Source organism: Taudactylus pleione, unplaced genomic scaffold (assembly GCF_031769625.1).
Source record: "Taudactylus pleione unplaced genomic scaffold, aTauple2 ptg000350l, whole genome shotgun sequence".
Classification (NCBI taxonomy): Eukaryota; Metazoa; Chordata; class Amphibia; order Anura; family Myobatrachidae; genus Taudactylus; species Taudactylus pleione.
Window position 1 is genome coordinate 1,201,592 of NW_028284751.1, and position 20,429 is coordinate 1,222,020.

General features: G+C 48.7%; 1 protein-coding gene across 1 annotated transcript in view; it reads left to right on the forward strand.

Annotated features, from left to right (window-relative positions):
• The first annotated feature begins 552 nt into the window (after window positions 1-552).
• RTRAF (RNA transcription, translation and transport factor) overlaps window positions 553-20,429 on the forward strand; it is a 34,708-nt gene continuing 14,831 nt past the window's right edge. Inside the window, exons 1-3 of the mRNA XM_088444168.1 lie at window positions 553-702; window positions 14,997-15,121; window positions 16,887-16,986. Of these exons, the coding sequence (XP_088300294.1) occupies window positions 642-702; window positions 14,997-15,121; window positions 16,887-16,986 (286 nt within the window). The 5' untranslated portion in view covers window positions 553-641. The remainder of the gene's footprint in view (window positions 703-14,996; window positions 15,122-16,886; window positions 16,987-20,429) is intronic.

A 20,429-nucleotide genomic window follows, 5' to 3' on the forward strand; every position in this document is an offset into this window, starting at 1 on the left:
TACTTTATTAAGGTTGACATATCAATATTTCCACAAAAGCTAAAGAGCCACAATGAAGTCTAAAACTACAACAAAGAATATGTTGCCATATTTGTTTGGGGCACACAGGCACGGGCAAATCTGTGAAAACTTCTGATATATGTAATAAAAACACAAAAAAGCATACAATGTGCTGTGTAAAAATGATTTTTAACGTAGTGATTTCGTTCCCTGTGAATCTGAGGTTTACTCACTGCCCACATCTTTGCCCACAGCTAAAATGGACATTCCGTGCCACAGTCCTGCGCTGAGCCGAAAGGGGCGGGTTTTGTCCGTCGTGCTCCTTATGCCAGAAGAGATGCTATAGGATAACGCCGACGAGTCACTGTCAGTATTTCACCTCTACGCTCTGTTATTGGCTGCACTCTGACCCGAGGATGGGCAGTGATTGGCTCATCTGTTATACGCTAGAAGTGCCGTCATCGTGACCTAAAGTGCGGCTCCGTGCGAAGCGCTGACATTGGCTAAGGGACACCCCACACTCTAACGGTGATTGGACGGGCCTGCCATGCCAGGGCTATGATTGGACACGTAGTGCGGCTGCGCAGTGGCCGGTAGAGAGCTTGTGTGCAGAGCAGCAGGCAGCCGGTCTATGAGGCGCAATGTTCCGCAGGAAGCTGCAGGCCCTGGACTATCACAACCCGTCCGGCTTCAACTGTAAAGGTGAGCTGGCTCCGTCACTGGGCCCGGGCTGTCGCAGAGGAAGGGGACCTATACATTACCGTCAGGGCAGCGCCCCCTCCTGGGAAGAGCAGACACAGAATCTCTGCTGAGGGGGTGATTATCCTCCATGTGTAATATATATAATGCTGATATCCCCTTGGGGGGAGATGTACCAAGCCCCCAGCCCCCATGTATGTAGTGCAGTGTATATACGATGATGGCTGGAAGCTGATTGGTTGCTATGTGCAGGGGGTGATGCATAGTCCCCTTTATCCTCTCTATCTAGTCACATGGTCAGCACAGTCCTGTCTGTGCCATTATGACGAGCCCCAATAATAATAATAAGAGGGTGACAGCAGCTGCTTTGTGCTCCAATATACAGGAGACACCCACACTAACCAGGTGTAAGGCAGATCCGTGCTGTAATAGGTGCAGAACTGATGTATTAGTATGTTCTATATGGCGCCTGTCCTGGCATATACTGTACCAGTGCCGCTGTGCCTGTCCTGGCATATACTGTACTAGTGCCGCTGTGCCTGTCCTGGCATATACTGTACTAGTGCCGCTGTGCCTGTCCTGGCATATACTGTACCAGTGCCGCTGTGCCTGTCCTGGCATACACTGTACCAGTGCCGCTGTGCCTGTCCTGGCATATACTGTACTAGTGCCGCCGTGCCTGTCCTGGCATATACTGTACCAGTGCCGCTGTGCCTGTCCTGGCATATACTGTACCAGTGCCGCTGTGCCTGTCCTGGCATATACTGTACCAGTGCCGCTGTGCCTGTCCTGGCATATACTGTACCAGTGCCGCTGTGCCTGTCCTGGCATATACTGTACTAGTGCCGCTGTGCCTGTCCTGGCATATACTGTACCAGTGCCGCTGTGCCTGTCCTGGCATACACTGTACCAGTGCCGCTGTGCCTGTCCTGGCATACACTGTACCAGTGCCGCTGTGCCTGTCCTGGCATATACTGTACTAGTGCCGCTGTGCCTGTCCTGGCATACACTGTACCAGTGCCGCTGTGCCTGTCCTGGCATATACTGTACTAATTCTGCTGTGCCTGTCCTGGCATACACTGTACCAGTGCCGCTGTGCCTGTCCTGGCATACACTGTACCAGTGCCGCTGTGCCTGTCCTGGCATACACTGTACCAGTGCCGCTGTGCCTGTCCTGGCATACACTGTACCAGTGCCGCTGTGCCTGTCCTGGCATACACTGTACCAGTGCCGCTGTGCCTGTCCTGGCATATACTGTACCAGTGCCGCTGTGCCTGTCCTGGCATATACTGTACCAGTGCCGCTGTGCCTGTCCTGGCATACACTGTACCAGTGCCGCTGTGCCTGTCCTGGCATACACTGTACCAGTGCCGCTGTGCCTGTCCTGGCATACACTGTACCAGTGCCGCTGTGCCTGTCCTGGCATACACTGTACCAGTGCCGCTGTGCCTGTCCTGGCATACACTGTACCAGTGCCGCTGTGCCTGTCCTGGCATACACTGTACCAGTGCCGCTGTGCCTGTCCTGGCATACACTGTACCAGTGCCGCTGTGCCTGTCCTGGCATACACTGTACCAGTGCCGCTGTGCCTGTCCTGGCATACACTGTACCAGTGCCGCTGTGCCTGTCCTGGCATACACTGTACCAGTGCCGCTGTGCCTGTCCTGGCATACACTGTACCAGTGCCGCTGTGCCTGTCCTGGCATACACTGTACCAGTGCCGCTGTGCCTGTCCTGGCATACACTGTACCAGTGCCGCTGTGCCTGTCCTGGCATACACTGTACCAGTGCCGCTGTGCCTGTCCTGGCATACACTGTACCAGTGCCGCTGTGCCTGTCCTGGCATACACTGTACCAGTGCCGCTGTGCCTGTCCTGGCATACACTGTACCAGTGCCGCTGTGCCTGTCCTGGCATACACTGTACCAGTGCCGCTGTGCCTGTCCTGGCATACACTGTACCAGTGCCGCTGTGCCTGTCCTGGCATACACTGTACCAGTGCCGCTGTGCCTGTCCTGGCATACACTGTACCAGTGCCGCTGTGCCTGTCCTGGCATACACTGTACCAGTGCCGCTGTGCCTGTCCTGGCATACACTGTACCAGTGCCGCTGTGCCTGTCCTGGCATACACTGTACCAGTGCCGCTGTGCCTGTCCTGGCATACACTGTACCAGTGCCGCTGTGCCTGTCCTGGCATACACTGTACCAGTGCCGCTGTGCCTGTCCTGGCATACACTGTACCAGTGCCGCTGTGCCTGTCCTGGCATACACTGTACCAGTGCCGCTGTGCCTGTCCTGGCATACACTGTACCAGTGCCGCTGTGCCTGTCCTGGCATACACTGTACCAGTGCCGCTGTGCCTGTCCTGGCATACACTGTACCAGTGCCGCTGTGCCTGTCCTGGCATACACTGTACCAGTGCCGCTGTGCCTGTCCTGGCATACACTGTACCAGTGCCGCTGTGCCTGTCCTGGCATACACTGTACCAGTGCCGCTGTGCCTGTCCTGGCATACACTGTACCAGTGCCGCTGTGCCTGTCCTGGCATACACTGTACCAGTGCCGCTGTGCCTGTCCTGGCATACACTGTACCAGTGCCGCTGTGCCTGTCCTGGCATACACTGTACTAGCTGGTACCAGTGTTGCTGTGTGTGACCTGGCATATAATAGAAGGTGCCCACTACATCTTTCCTGGCGTATACTAGCTGGCACCAGTGCTGCTTTGCCTGTCCTGACATATAATAGAATGTGCCTGCCACACCTGTCCTGGCGTATACTAGCGTTTCTGTGCATGTCCTGGCATACAATAGAAGGTGACCGCTAGACCTGTCATGGCATATACTAGTTGGTAACCCTGCTGCTCTGTGTGACCTGGCATATAATCGGTGTCTACCACACCTGTCCTGGCCTATATTAGCTGGTACCACATCTGCCCTTCATGTCTTTCCATATAATAGAAAGTGCCTGCCACACCTGTCCTGTAGTATGCTATTTTACAACTGCTCTATTGTCCTGACGTAGTAGCTGGCACCTGCTTCTTATGTCACTACATACAATAGTTGGCACCTGTCCTTGCATTTGGCACCTGCTGTACTTTTCCAGCATGTAGCAGCGGTTCACACTACCAGTTGGCACCATCTCACAGCCCCTCTTCATAAAGTGAAACCTGAACTCCCAGAAGCTAGAGAAGGCACAGAACACCTGCGGCTCTCCAGTTATCTCTGCATGCCCTGCCAAAACGGCACCGAACACTTGGTTACTGCCCCCTGCTGCTTGTTTGTGTTATTAACACGGATGCAGCACAGTGTATAAACCATGTACTTGTCCTGCATTGTCAGTGTTTTCTTGTTCTCTCACTTGTTTATGTACTTTGAAAGGGGTTGCTGAACCCTTGTGGTGCCATATAAAGGATGATGATGATGAAGAGGATAATACTTATTTAATTTCGTCATCACCTCGATAGCTGTGGCAGGCAGTTATTTTCCTTACTCACTGGGGGCGATTCAAATCAACGCGAATTGAATAGCGCCGGGAGCGAGCTCCCGGAGCTATTCAATTCAGTGCGCTGTGTGGTCGGAGGATACCGGTTCTCGCGCCTTAACAAGGGTGTTAAGGCGCGGTAACCGGCATTCTAGGACCAAAGTGCCGGGCGCGCGGCTGTTAGGGCCGCGCTATGCAGAAAAACAGCTGCGCTCCCGGCACTTTGGTCGGATTTCTCCTCGCATCCCCAGGGGGGTACGAGAAGAAATTCCTAGCCTGCCCAAACAGCGTGGGGGTATTGAATAGCTTCGGGAGCTCCCTCCCGCGAATGTTAAACATCGCGTTCAATTGAATCGCCCCCACTGACTGCACGAGGAGGTGTCAGAGGCTGATGCCCAGAATAGAGGAGGTATAGCGGTGGGATGGTACTACTTTCCTGCTACATCCTTTACCTCTCATCAGTTAGTAGGAGGTGGAGGTGTATTGGGGTAACCCCTCAGCCATATTAAGGAGAGCAGAGCCCCTGCCATTATGATTGTCCTGGTGTTTTATGTAAATTGACACACATCTATGTTTATGCTGAGTTAAACAGTGTGTGGACCCCAGCTGTCAATCACAGATTTGGGGTCCAGTAATAGGTCAGAAACTCTTCCATTAAGTTCCTGTCGCTCCATTGGTGAAGGCTGAACACTGGCGCCCTGATGATGAGCTGTAAGTGCGCCTGTTTGCAGAGCATTTCTTGCGTGTTTTTGCACTGCGTATGCTTCAAACGTACAGAAGTATGGGCAATGCCGTCTCTACACGTTACCGTCGTATCTCTTTATTATTATTTATTATTATTATTTTATTATTATTATTTTATATGGCGCTACAATTGTTCCGCAGCGCCTTACATAGTACATAAACAGGTTGATTTACAATGACTTGCAGTACAATACAATACAGAACATGGATAATATATATTGCTACATTAGTGACCATAACACCTAGATAAGCAACAGAGCGTAAGCAGCCAAGTGTTAGATGCCCTGCTGGGCGTAAGAAGTAGATGAAGGTAGAGTAAGGAGAGGCACAGGGCCCTCCTCATAAGAGCTTACATTCTCAAGGGGAGGGACTTGTGACTTACAGGGGTATTCAATATGGGAGCGAAAAGTCCGTGCTGGACTTTTCGCTCCACATCTGAGATTTTTCAGGGATAAAGGGCCTGATTCAGAGCTGAACGCTCTGACCAGAGCGCTCGCTCTGAATCAGGGCCCTCCTACCTTTTTTTGGAGCGTCCTCATGGACGCTCGCATAGCTGTGGGTTACCACCCACAGCTATAGTGAGCGTCCATGATTATTGTCGCGATGGTCTTGACCATCGCGACCATCGGGCTTGCGACGGAGACCCTGCGGTAGGGTCTCGCTGCCGCAAGCCCTGGAGTGATTTAGGCTCTATCAGACCCAAAATCACTCCCACTGACATCACTAGTGATGTCAGTGGGGCCGGCTTCAGACGGTAGGCGTTCCCATGGGAATGCCTCCGTCTGGCAGGCATGCCCACCAAAGGGGACGTGCTGTCAATCAACATCGACAGCACGCTCCTTTTGGTGCGAGACCCCGAGCGATGGAGAGCCCGATAAACTACGAAATTTTCCTGGAAAAAATTGTAGGACCCCCCTAAAGTTGTAAAAAAATGGGGGATCACTATGGGTACCCCCGTTTTTGCCTGCAAATGAAAGTCGGGGATTTAAATAGCCGCAGCAGGTGTTTTTTTCCCGACATTGAAGAAGTGTTACAGAAGAGCACTTAGGCTATTTTTTTCATTTTTTTAAGTGGTCCCATCAAATTTGGGGTACATGAAAATGGGTACTAGCATATTTTTATGTCCCTAAAGTAAGTTTTTTAAAAAATTCTGCAACTATGCACCTGCCGCTAATAACCTATTCTAGGATACACCTGCCGCTAATAGCCTATTCTAGAAAACACCTGCCGCATACTTGCAGAATAGCCCTGAACCTATTTCCCTATTTTTAAACACTTTTTTTTTTTTTTTACCCCAATTTTTTTATAAATTTTTTGGGGTGTCCCTATTTTTTTTTTGACAGTTTATTTTAAATTGTCATTCCCAGGGGTGCAGGCTATTTTATTTAAGCCTGCACCCCTAAACCCCAATTCTGCACTTTTTTTCGCCACCTATTCAGTGGTGAAAAGTTATCCCTGGTTTTTTTTTCGAACCTGCGAAAAGTCTTTGAAATTGAATAAGGTGTAAAACTAAAACCTGCGATAATGACGTCATAGGTGCGATATTAAGTTGAGTTTTCGCTCCATATTGAATTCCCCTATTAGTAGCCTTATCTGGGACTGGTAGGGCGCGTCAGCGGAACTGCGAGCTGTACAATGTTGGACGGAAAATAAATAAATACGCCTGCTGCCCGGTGTAAGAATCGTACATAGTATAGTCTGGTGGGAGTGTGCGCTAATAATGATCATACTAAGTGTACGGGTAGGGGGCGGGTACACAACAAAGATGCGTCCAGCTTTGCATACGTGCAAATATATATATATATATATCGGGAAGCCTACTGCCTAAATACCGGCAGCCGGCTTCCCGACTGTATTATCCCGGCATGGGTGAAATGCCAGGCGTCTAGATGTAGACACCCGCATTTCCCCGACGCCGGGAGACCAGCGCCTTGCATCACGATCGTAGTGATGCCGGGCGCCGCGAGCGGACAGCCGCGGGGGGGGGGGGAGGGTTAGATTTAGGGCTCCCGGGGGGGGGAACTTAGGTTTAGGCACCCCCCCGGCAGGGTTAGGGTTAGGCTAGGGGGAGGGAGGGTTAGGGTTCGGCTAGGGGGAGGGATGGAGGGGGAGGGATGGAGGTTTAGGGTTAGGCTAGGGGGAGGGAGGGTTAGGGTTAGGCACCTCCGGGGTGGACTTAGGGTTAGGCAGCAGGGAAGGGGGTGGTTAGGGTTAGGCACTTGGGGGGGAAGTTAGGGTTAGGCACCCCTAAGGAGGGTTAGGGGGGTTAGGTTAGTACATACTTACCTATCCACGATCGGGATTTCCAGCGCTGTCGGGCTTCCGCTGCTTCTAACTCTGCTCCTGTTGGGCTGCCGCTGACGGGAATCGAACCCATTATATATATATATATATATATATATATATATATATATATATAATGTGTGTGTGGCAATATGAGAGTAGTTATCTCCGCCTCGCGTGCTATTGCGCAGCAGTCCCTCTGTGTTCAGTGTAGAAATATCTGAAGTTCTTTAATTACGGAAGTCACTTTGATCTCCCTGTGGTCTCCCATCAGAAAATTGCCTATGTAGTGTTCATTCTAGCACCCTGCACCTGTCACAACCCGTGCAGCTCCTCTATTTCCTGACTGGGGTGCCGCTCTCTGCTCTGGTGCTTCTGTCACATGGGTCTGTGTCTCGGTAGTCTGTTGCATCAGCTGAGTGTGCTAGAAGCACCAGAGCGGAGTGCAAACATCCACAGACAGGAAAGGAACTGTACAGGTTGTGACAGGTGGATGGTGCTAGAATGAACACTAGCCTATGATTGTCTATATAACCCCCCCCTCCACAAGGCATTGTGGACTGATGGACCATGCTGGACTGATACAGTAGGAGCTGTCAGTCAGTATGCAGTTTAGTATGGAACAAATCTGTGGGTGCTGTACATATGGGATGTAGCGGCCGCCGGTCTCAATGCCGACATCCGATGTCCGACAAGGGACTTAAGATCGAAATACCGGGAGGGTTAGATTTAGGGTGCAGTAAGGGGGAGGTTAGGGTTTGGCACCCCCAGGAGGAGGTTAGGCACCACTAAGGGAGGGTTGGGGGAGGGGGAGGGATAGAGGACTTACCTGCCCTGTCGGGATCTTTGGGCTGTCGGCATCAAGATATGAACTGGTGGCTATTCAGCTGCCGTGGCTTCATACCCATTCCGTACATATGTGCACTGCTATGAGCAGCTGCCAGGTATACAGTGGGGCGGGCTGAGGGGCTGGCTCATTAACACTTACACCTCCTCTCTGCCCAGGTGTGTGTTTCTCTATGGCCCCTGTATTCTCCTCCTGCAGCAATGTAGATCGGGAGGGGAGACCTATTACCCACACAACCTCCATATATTGCAGCATATCTGGCTGTGTGGATTCTCAGTTGGAGGCTGATGTATAGTTGGATGTAGCTGTTTTGTGACCTCTGTATACTGAGAAATGCGCACAGAGTGTTACGCTGCCGCCATCTTTAGGTAGATCTGGTTGTATTTTGTGCCTGTGACTCTGGGCCTGATTAATTATGGATCGCAATAGTAATTGCGCATGGTCTCACTGCGATGATACGCTAATCCATTGCGAACGCTATGCCATCGCAGCACTGTCCACCACGCACATCTGCAAGACTGTGAAACCATTAGTGGCATTGAGTACAATCTGAGTCTCGCGCGCACACTTGCACAAGGGAATTGCTAACCTCATCGCACGCAGTGAGTACACAAGCTGTGTAAGGCATCGCAGTGGATAATGTATGCACGCCCCTGCAATGGCGTACAAATGTACTGGCACACCTGCGTTTTGCCGACCACCAACCTCACCCCCCCTTCTCCTCCCCCATATGGTACTTCCTGTCAATCACTCTGCGATGGGTCTGCATAGCGCAAAACGCAACAGCTTGCGCAATCACAGTTGCGATTCTTGTTGAATCAGACCCTCTGTAAGGTATAATGGGGGGGGGGGTGAGGCGCGTGCTTGTATTGGGAAAGTAGAGTAAGGGTGTGCTCACATGCGTCCCATCAGACCTCAGCAATGTGCGGCTCTTACTAATAGCAGGCTGCGATTCAATTGTTTTGGACGCCCCCCCGCTTTGTGTCTATAGGATTGGGCGCCCCATGGAGCAATTAAATTGTTGCTCCGTTCAGACACCTAAAGCTGCGGGAGGGGACGACGACACATTCCTTCTTGCAGCATTCTGAAGTGCGAGAAGAAACCGATGTTTTGGGCGCCCTAACCACGTCTTTAGTCGGGTTTAGCCTCTTTGCTCGGCTAAACCCGGTGCTTTTAGCCACGTTAAATACTAATGGGCACCCGAACGGAGAAGCAATTGATCCGTCGGGCGCATATTTGTATAGACGCTCAGCAAGGGGCACGAGTAACACTTGAATCGCCCCCTCAGTGCGGCTGCCGCGGTTAGCAGCACGAGATTAGATTCCCACATGATGCGTAATGGGGAAAATAAGGAATGATTTGTATTTATTTGAACTTAATTAGGTACATTTATATTTATACATGTATCTTTATTGTACAGTGTAAATGTGACTGTAGTATGGGCCTGATTCAGCACGGATCGCAAACGCGTCTTCGTACGGAACGCAGCAGTGAAAACATGCTAAGGCTTTTTAATTCTCAGCCGGCATAAAGACGCCCACTGCTGCTTTCTCACCTCCGTCCGATGTCGCTCTTCTGCGTAAACATCGGTACTATCGACGCTCAATGACCACTCACGCAGCGTTTACAGCAGGCCTGACCTGCCGCCTACACTGCCAGTCTCCTGGCACGCTGTGAGTACACAAGGTGCGTATGCAGGCGCAGTGGCTAATTTATGCAAGCCCATGCAACGGCGTTCAAATGGACAGGCACGCCTGCGTTTCTCCTCCCAATGTCACAACACCCAGACGCTGATAGCCTGACACTATGCGATGGCTTCCTCTGTGCGTCCGAGGTCACAATGCGATTGCAGCGCACACGCATTGCGTTTTTTTGCATGCGCGATGGCAAACAAACGCTCGATGTGCGTCCATAGTTGCACTTGAAATCCATATGTTTCTAACACTATCCAGACGCAAAGTGTTATCTATTAATTGTGTACTTCATCGTTAGCAATTACTAACACTGACACATCTCCTGGCTTATTAGCTATGTGCATGTACTACAGAGTTCTAGTGCCAATCTGCCAGCTAGACGTGCTGGGTCCCCCTGGCAGCTAGACGTGCTGGGTCCCCCTGGCAGCTAGACGTGCTGGGTCCCCCTGGCAGCTAGACGTGCTGGGTCCCCCTGGCAGCTAGACGTGCTGGGTCCCCCTGGCAGCTAGACGTGCTGGGTCCCCCTGGCAGCTAGACGTGCTGGGTCCCCCTGGCAGCTAGACGTGCTGGGTCCCCCTGGCAGCTAGACGTGCTGGGTCCCCCTGGCAGCTAGACGTGCTGGGTCCCCCTGGCAGCTAGACGTGCTGGGTCCCCCTGGCAGCTAGACGTGCTGGGTCCCCCTGGCAGCTAGACGTGCTGGGTCCCCCTGGCAGCTAGACGTGCTGGGTCCCCCTGGCAGCTAGACGTGCTGGGTCCCCCTGGCAGCTAGACGTGCTGGGTCCCCCTGGCAGCTAGACGTGCTGGGTCCCCCTGGCAGCTAGACGTGCTGGGTCCCCCTGGCAGCTAGACGTGCTGGGTCCCCCTGGCAGCTAGACGTGCTGGGTCCCCCTGGCAGCTAGACGTGCTGGGTCCCCCTGGCAGCTAGACGTGCTGGGTCCCCCTGGCAGCTAGACGTGCTGGGTCCCCCTGGCAGCTAGACGTGCTGGGTCCCCCTGGCAGCTAGACGTGGCACCTATGCTGCTCTTGCACAGCAGGAGTAGTATCTGGATGACCATACTACAGCACATTTTGGTGTGGGGGCATTTTTATGCCTGTGTGGTGGTTTGTTTTTTTCTAATGTAAATTGCATCCAACTCTCCATCAGCCCCGTGGTGACTGTCTGTGATGCAGAGCGCTGTAGATCTGTCATTTACTTAGGGAACTGTAGTTAAGTGTTTGGGGACATGAACCATCTCTATAGCATCTTGGGAAATGCCCTTCCTATGGCTTGTGTTGCAGTAGCACACAGGTTCTCAAACTAGGTCCTCAGGACCCCAAACGGTGCATGTTTTCCAGGTCTCCTCATAATATTACAAGGGAAATAATTAGCTCCACCTGTGAAACTTTTAAAATGTGTCAGTGAGTAATGATTACACCTGCGCACCTGCTGGATGACCTGGAAAATGTGACCTGTGTGGGGTCCTGATGACTGAGTTTGAGAACCTCTGCAGTGTTACATTTTGTGTCTTTTCATAGGAAATGGGTCATTTTATAAACCTCTTCCGCATTACGTTGTCTTTAATAGTGTAGTGTAACCACAATTCCTTTGTATGGCTATATATTTTTCTACAGTAGCCTCCTATTCCGCTCTTTGATAAATTCTTCTAAAGCTGATTTCAGGAAAAACTTGTGGTGAGTGAATGGTCATTGCTGTCATATGAACTATACAGTAATTATGTTCTGTCTTCACACATTCTGTACTATGGCGTCTGTTATTAATCCATTTACCTTTTACTGCTATGTGCAATATACTGACTGCTTTATATGTTTCTCCATACTGCCGCATCATCGATCCCCTACTCTACCATCCCATCCCACGGCCCCAGTGTCTCCGCCCACGGCCCCAGTGTCTCCGCCCACGGCCCCAGTGTCTCCGCCCACGGCCCCAGTGTCTCCGCCCACGGCCCCCGCCCACTGCCCCCTACTCTTCTATTTCTTTCTCAGTAACTTCCCACTGTGTTATATGAACTGCTCATCCTCCCCCCTGTAACCTATGTAGTGCGCCCTAGTTGGCTGTCTCACCTGGTACTTTCAAGGGCAGGATGAACAACCTGTGTAACTACTTATGTGGGTATCTCGCTAGCCACTGTTCATTTTATCCCTATATAAATGTATTGCTTACTGCACATGATGTAGTATGCCCAACATAGCTGCCTCGCCTGGTATTGTACAGAGTGACTGGTTCTGATGATTTTACAAGGATCTAGACCTATTATATATCCCCATTCGGTGTCATCGCGTCCTGGCATTGCCTATTCTGCTCAGTGTAATCCTATGTAGTGCACCTAAAATGGCTGCCTCACCTGGATCCTTCCTGGATAGGATGAATAATGCTTGGAACTGGTGACTCAAAATGGCTGCGCCTTGTATGCATGGTTTCTGTATATTCTGAAGCTGTAACCTCTGTATTACGTTCATACATTCTCCTATTGGAGAAAATGAATACATAATTTTATTTATCATTACGCCTCAGCATGTACAGTAGGAATCAAACTTGCGATGAAATCCGCAGGCATGTGTTTCTTTAGGAGCGATTCAATTCAGCGTGATGTGACTAGCACCGGGAAGGGGGTTCCATTACATGTAACATACCTAATAGTGTCATTATACAAAGTGACATATAATCTGTTGCTACATATGCTATATTGGGAGCTGTGCCAAATATGGTATACAGTCCATATCCTGACAAAGGGGAAGCGGGGCTTAGAATACTGGCGCCGGAATCCCAACAACCGACATCCCGAAGGTAAGTAGTAGGGGGAGGGTTAGGGGTATAGGTAAGTAGTAGGGGGAGGGTTAGGGGTATAGGCACTAGGGGGAGGGTTAGGGGTATAGGCACTAGGGGGAGGGTTAGGGGTATAGGCACTAGGGGGAGGGTTAGGGGTATAGGCACTAGGGGGAGGGATAGGGGTATAGGCACTAGGGGGAGGGGTTAGGCACTAGGGGGAGGGTATAGGCATTAAAGGAGGAGGGTTAGGTTTAGACACCGGGAGGAGTAGAGGCGGGTTAGGATACCAACTGACAGGTGTCTGTATCCTAACCCTGTCGGGATGCCAGCATCAGGATTGTGATCACTGGGATCTTGAGTGACGGCATCCTGTACCCAAACCCCAAATATTGTTGTATGGCAAGTTTGTTTATATAGTGCAATCAAATGCTCTTTTCAACCTAAATGTAGTCTAATTGTAACATGCTTAACCATTATGAATGGATCTGATGTAAATCCAGCTGGGTCGTCTTTTCATTCAACATCATACAATTTAGCTTATGAAAAAATAAGCTATCTGATATTACCGCCAGCAGCCACAAGATGGCACTGTTGGACTTAGAATCTAAACACCATGTCCTCAGTAGTACCGTCCCCATATGATTATTCTCATCTATGTAGTGGTAGCAGTTTACACAGTGCTTTTACAGATAATTATTTGATTATATATGATAATTTATAATCAGTCTGGTATTAAATAATGCATCATAAACTGTGCTGTTGGCCCTGTTTGCTGGTGTCCTTAAAGTGACACCAGAAAATGGCAGACTTGCATGGAGGAAACTGCCTGTCGACCTGAATACCTGTGTTGTTGGCAGCCGGAGGATCTGATGGTGGGACCAATAACCATAGAGTGTAGTTACTGGCTGCATTCATTACGCCGGCTTATATGCTGGAGTGCATTGAACTTGCAGGGTATAATAAATAGCCATGTTCAATGTATGAGGAGACAGGAATAATGCTAATGGTCCCATGCTTTCTCTATTTATACTGTGGATACAGGAGACCTATCAGAGCAGTGATGGGGACAGGTGGCCCTCCAAGCCAATACTTGTGGCCCCAGCTCCTTCCTGCTTTGTTATATCTCGTATTGCTTGTGCTATGTAATTACAGATGGACGTCTTTCAATGCTGAGCTTAAGGCTAATGTGCGGCTCTTTTGATGATTAGATGGGCGGCTAATGAGGCCAGTTGCCTGTCCCTGTATTACTCCTCCAAGATCTCCTCTGTGTAATCACTTATATAAAACCTGGAAGTAAAAGTAGGGACATATTGCTTATTGTTACATACCTTACAATGGATGCAGTAGATTTGTTTTTAAACCGCCCCTGGCTGAGTGCCTAGAAGGTGTTTGGTGCCTAGCTGATGAAGGGGGCTATGGTGCTATGATACACAGGAGTAGTTTTCTCATTACACTGTTCCGATCCTATTCTAGTGCAGATAAGACCCCCAGACTCTGATTACAGGATTAATGCACAGCTGTTAGGAAGTTTTATTTTGTTCTGCCCTTTTATTACTGTACTTAGGTCCTGGCTGTAGCTCTCTGTAGCTCTTCTGCATGTCAGGGCAATTCCACAGGAGCACTTATTTTACTCTGTATCCTGTATTCAGACCTTAGGATCTCTTGTACTACGATTAAAGACCAGTTGGACAGACTGACTTTTCTTGTTCTGGGTAAAGGACAAAAGGGGGGAGATGTATCAAGAGTTGTCCATAGCAACCAGTCTGCTTCAAGGGAGCATTTAGTACATTCTATAAAATGATGGGTAGAAGCTGATTGGTTGCTGTGGTCCGTTTCCACTGCTAACCCATTGTATTTGGTGCGACATGCAAACAAAAGGCGTAGGTACCTAAAACAATTGAGCATCGACCCTCATGAACACACAATCTGGCGTACACGCAGCAGGGTCTGTACGATATATCGCTCTGACCCGCGTCCGACTGATATATTGTGTAGTGTGAGCCCAGCTTATGCGCAAGGGAAGACGCAGCACAAACTTTAAGCAGTAAATGTATAAAATATAACTTTTATTGGTATATAAGTCATTATCTGTCATTTCTGTTTAATAAACTGATGACATTGACAGTTGTATATCTATTCCTTGTGGGGGGTATAATATTACAGCACCCAGACATGAGTAGTGCTGCTGGAACATGCATTAACACATTGTTTCCAAATAGGCATACACTAGAACTGAGTTAATATTGCTCTTGGATACAATGTTGCCCTTTATACACAATGTAGTTATTAGATGTGACTGTTTTTACATCCAGCCTATTGAATCTGTTTGGTAAATAAATGTATAATCCCGCTTTGGAGTGATGTTGGATCTGTGTTTTGGTGTTTTTATTTTCTTTCTCCTGAATATTGACCTTTCCGTATACTGTACGTTACTCTTCTGCGCGGACTCACGCACGCTCTGTTTCTCATCGCCTTGTCGTACAGATGATACAGAATTTCGAAACTTTATCGTTTGGTTGGAAGATCAGAAAATCAGACACTACAAGATTGAAGATCGGGGAAACCTAAGGAATATACATAGTACTGAATGGAATAAACAGTACGAAAAGGTGCGTTTTCGGTTTCCGCTTATAATCTCAGTGTTACAGTCAGAAGAAATTGTGGAAAAATAGACCTTTTTATCATTGTACCCCCTGCAATCAGTGATATTGGCTGTCATTTATTCTCTAATAGGAGGCCAGCTGGTGTTACTCCTGTTTGTAGGGATTACTATGGTCTGCTTTTTGTATAGTACTGTTGTGGAGGTATATATGAGGATACTTAGTATACTACTATTATTATTGTTACTATTACATTTTATATTTAAGGTGCCACAAGTGGTCCACAGCGCCGTACAGATGTCTAGCGTTCCCGCTAGGCTGTTTTAGCGGGGCGTGGCGCCCTGCCCTCCTTCTGGAGGGCAAAAAGCACCCTGCCCTCCAGAAGGAGGGCAAAAAGCGCCCTGCCCTCAGTCTGCGGGTGCCGTCTTCACCCGCGGGAAGCAGTGTCCCGCGGGTGGAGAAATGTGCGGTGACCCGGTCACCGCCGGAGAATAGATGCTCCTCCCACATTAATGAGGTTGGACACGTGCCCCTTACATGCTATCAGGGCTCCCCACATTAATGAGGTTGGACACATGCCCCTTACATGCTATCAGGGCTCCCCACATTAATGAGGTTGGACACGTGCCCCTTACATGCTATCAGGGCTTGCCACATTAATGAAGTTGGAAACGTGCCTATTACATGCTATCAGGTCTCCCCACTTAAATGAAGTTGGGCACGTGCCCCTTACATGCTATCGGGGCTCCCCACATGCCACGCACCAATAAATATAAAAAAATAAAAAATTTAATTTGAAGAACAAAGCACTTCGATAATATATATTTTTATGTATTTTGTTTTGTACTACTTGCTTAATAGGTTGCCCCATGCCAGCCATCGGTAATGGTTACCGCTGACGATAGCAGTGTTTTTCGCCATCAGTAACCTCTTTCTAAAGGAAGACTGTACTTGCCTGACCTCCTTATTATCAGTTGTATAGTGTTACACATGGCTGTGCTCCCTGCTGTCTGCTACATCTGATAGGCCGTCACCAGCCATGGTTCTACCTATAACATCCAGAAGAGGAGGATGGAAAGGGGTGATCCAGGGTAATAGCCCCCCCCTACTCCAATAACAAACCTTTTCCACATGACCTGGCAGAGTAGTGCGGCCTGTGCTGCGGACCCCGCAGGCTTCATCAGGGCTGGCGTTCCCGACTTGCCTGGTGAGGTCTCTGGGGTTCATGGTTCAGGCCGCACTACTCCACCTGGCAGAAGGAGGGGGAGGCAGATGGGATAAGCTGACAAGCGGGCAGAGGCACAAACATACAAAGCTGCTGAGAGACTGACATATTGGGGGGGGGGGGGCACAGTAGACACGGAGTGAGGTTACTGTGATGCTTTATGTACTTACATGGCTCTGCAGCAGCAGCACAGAGGGCCCTGCCAAACCAGAGGAAACTGGGTGAGGAGAGCTTGGTAGTGGTAGGGTGGATTACCTGGGTGTGCTCTGCTGCCTGTCTGGAAGGTGGCAGTGTGTGCTCCTGGTTGGGCCTGGTGTTTCCCCTTGCTCAGAGATCCCGGTAAATACACCTCCTTTGTTGCAGCACCAATGATCCCAGCCGGCTGCCGCTAACTGATTCTGATTCATAGGACAGGCAGTGAATGAGAAGCAGATGGAGTCCATGATAACCAGCATTTGTGGGGCCACGGTACCCCCCCCCCCCCCCCTTTTATCGGTGCTGCACATGGGAATTCATGCCGCTTTACATTTTACTTTCTCCTCTTTTCAGTATTTGAAAGATGTCACGTGTCCCTTCACCGCCCCGGAACGCCCGGAAGCAATAGACTGGCTCCTGGGGCTGGCGGTGCGTCTGGAGTATGGAGATAACGGTAATTGATTCTTCTGTCTGTCTTTCCGAGACCATAAATAGATGACGATGGTGACTTTTCCCTCGTTAATGGTTCTCTTATTGCTCCTCTGCTCTATAAATGAATCGGCCTTTCTGTGCCACCATGAAACCTTTACTGCAATGCATTAGTATCTGTCTGTGCTCTTTAGCCATGTATTTATATAATCAGGGCCAGGATTTGAATATAGTTTTATCCAGAGAGCATACATCTTTATGGCTTTCCTGAGTGATGGTTTGCGCACAGCTCCAATCTTCAAGTGATCGCTCATGTGTAGGATCTGTACTGTGCATGTGCCGATCACTGACTGCAAGATCGCTCGCAGTGCCTCCAAGCCGGTTGACCTCCTGCGAAAGAGTCGCCCCCTTTTGTAAACATGCTGAGGCCAGGGTCCGCATCTCCCGACGCAGATTTCCTGGCCTGGGCAAAGCGGTTCTGGCGGCGAGTCTGAGTAAGCCTAGTTTGTCTTGGATGGTCGATGGCTGCTATCTGTCACAATAGTGATTCGATGCTGCGTCTTCAGACGTAGCACACTCTGATCTGCGATGCCCCCTATGAAATCGGAGACGCAGAAGGATGGAGACGCAGAAGGCATCAGGCATCCCAGGATCACCTGCTTCACTTTTGGGGCCGGTGCCTCTATTCCACTGCAGACACCTGGCTGAGCTGTATCATGAGATGAAGAAGAGCCATAGGTCGCCCCTCACAGCTTTTCTCTGTCATTCTGGTTTTAGACTATAATAGGTCTCCCAGTGATGAGGGATCTCTTCATTAATGGGATGTGGTCAGGGCTTAAGTTCAGGGGAGAGATGTCTACAAGATAGAGGCTTACTCCTCTGATGTGTCGGACGTCTGTGGGGTGGGGCAGCCTGAGAATCTGAAGGCACATTCTATCTTCGGGATCGGTGCGCACCTCCCCAGCAGCGCAGCACAGCTCAAGGCACCGACTGGGCAGCTTATCATCTATTTATACGCGCACTAGATGCTACAGGTATGTGACTGTCTCATCTTGCTTATTGCACCGATATTCTGCATAGAACCTCATGCTTGTAATCGTGTGTGGATTCAAATGTATGTGACTGTCTCATCTTGCTTATTGCACCGATATTCTGCATAGAACCTCATGCTTGTAATCGTGTGTGGATTCAAATGTATGTGACTGTCTCATCTTGCTTATTGCACCGATATTCTGCATAGAACCTCATGCTTGCAATCGTGTGTGGATTCAAATGTATGTGACTGTATCTCTTGCATAGTTTTTTTTTTTTTTTTTCTCTTCCTGTATAGTCTGTATTGGTCAGTGAAGCATAGTTTATGGTATATATCTGGCCTGGTTTTTGCTCCAACTCAGAGCAAGTTATCTCCTTTGATCAACAAACCAATTGAGTCAGTTGTAGCCTGTCTTAATCAAGGGATACCACTCCTTATATTCAGTCTAGGGGCAGTTGGGGCTGTTTGCAGCTGGGGTTAAAAACACCAAGTGTTAAATGCACAAAGTGTGATTACATAACAGTTAATCAAACAGTTGAACAAACATTGACCAACATCTAAGGTAATTTCAGATTAATATACCATTACTTTAAAATTTGTCTAAAAAAAACAAACCTAAAACTCACCATGTACTACACATTTCTTTTTTTCAACTCTCTCCTTTGTATTTTCTCTAAGGATATAACATCCCTAACTCTCCCTGCATCTCCCCTCTCTGGGCACACTGCCCCCCTATTGAGTCACTCACCTCCTCTAAAAACTAATGAGATTTCTTTTCATCAAAAATTGACTATTACAGCCTCATTGTGTCACTATAAAAATGTTTTACACACCTACAACTATATCTACTTCTCCATCCTTCTGCTTTTATTATCTGGTGACATATCACCAAATCCAGGCCCCTCAGACATACAGCGGATTTACTATGGAATATATATCCTGCAAACCTCACATGTCTCCCATCACCCTCCAAATCAATAAATGTGCCTTATAGAATTCACACTAGAACACAACTTATTATTTTACATCTGAACATCTCTATACAACAACTACTTTCACCAATTTCTACATTTACCTGAGACTGCTGGTTTATACGTTAACCAAACTCTCTAAATAGCTCTTCATGAAGTGGCTTCAGCTATCCATCAGACTTCACGTAAACTGATATAACAGCCATGGCTTTCCACAGACACCTACATATACTGTCATACACTGATATAACAGCCATGGCTTTCCCCAGACACCTACATATACTGTCACATACACTGATATAACAACCATGGCTTTCCCCAGACACCCACATATACTGTCACATACACTGATATAACAACCATGGCTCTCCACAGACACCTACATATACTGTCACATACACTGATATAACAGCCATGGCTTTCCCCAGACACCTACATATACTGTCACATACACTGATATAACAACCATGGCTCTCCACAGACACCTACATATACTGTCACATACACTGATATAACAGCCATGGCTTTCCCCAGACACCTACATATACTGTCACATACACTGATATAACAGCCATGGCTTTCCCCAGACACCTACATATACTGTCACATACACTGATATAACAACCATGGCTCTCCACAGACACCTACATATACTGTCACATACACTGATATAACAGCCATGGCTTTCCCCAGACACCTACATATACTGTCACATACACTGATATAACAACCATGGCTCTCCACAGACACCTACATATACTGTCACATACACTGATATAACAACCATGGCTTTCCACAGACAGCTACAAAAACTGCCTCTTAAAGTAGAATGTCAGTGGCATAAATCTTAATTCAAATGACTTCCACACATACTGTAAAATAGGAATCCAGCCATCTGTCATCCTAACCCTCTGTCCCATGCTCACTTTCTACCCCATCTGTGTCACCCCTGTCTGTCTGCCCGTCCCCTTTAGAATGTAAGCTCTCACGAGCAGGGCCCTCTTTCCTCTTGTGCTTATCCTTTCTTTACTTATAATATCTGCTCTATACTCAAAAGCACCTAACCCGTGACTTTTGCCATCCTGCTTCTGTTGCAGCAGTGTTTATATACCATGTACTTGTCTTAAACTGTATGACACTGTTTTCTTGTTCTGCTCAACTGTCTATGTACTATGTCTATGTACTATGTTTGTGCACTATGTTTATGTACTATGTAAGGCGCTGCGGAACCCTTGTGGCGCCATATAAATAAAGGATAATTATAATACAGGTGTCACGAGACTGCATCTAGGGATGTCTGTTTGGGAAGGAAGGTTCTTTTCTGAGTCCATTGTTCCCCTTAATGTTTTGTCTCCTCCTCCTTGTTTGTTCCTCTTTCTCCAGTTATGCTGCTTTCTTACACATAACGGAGGTCATGCAGGCTCGGGGGTATAGAGGGGGAGGAGCAACAGACGTGTACAATTT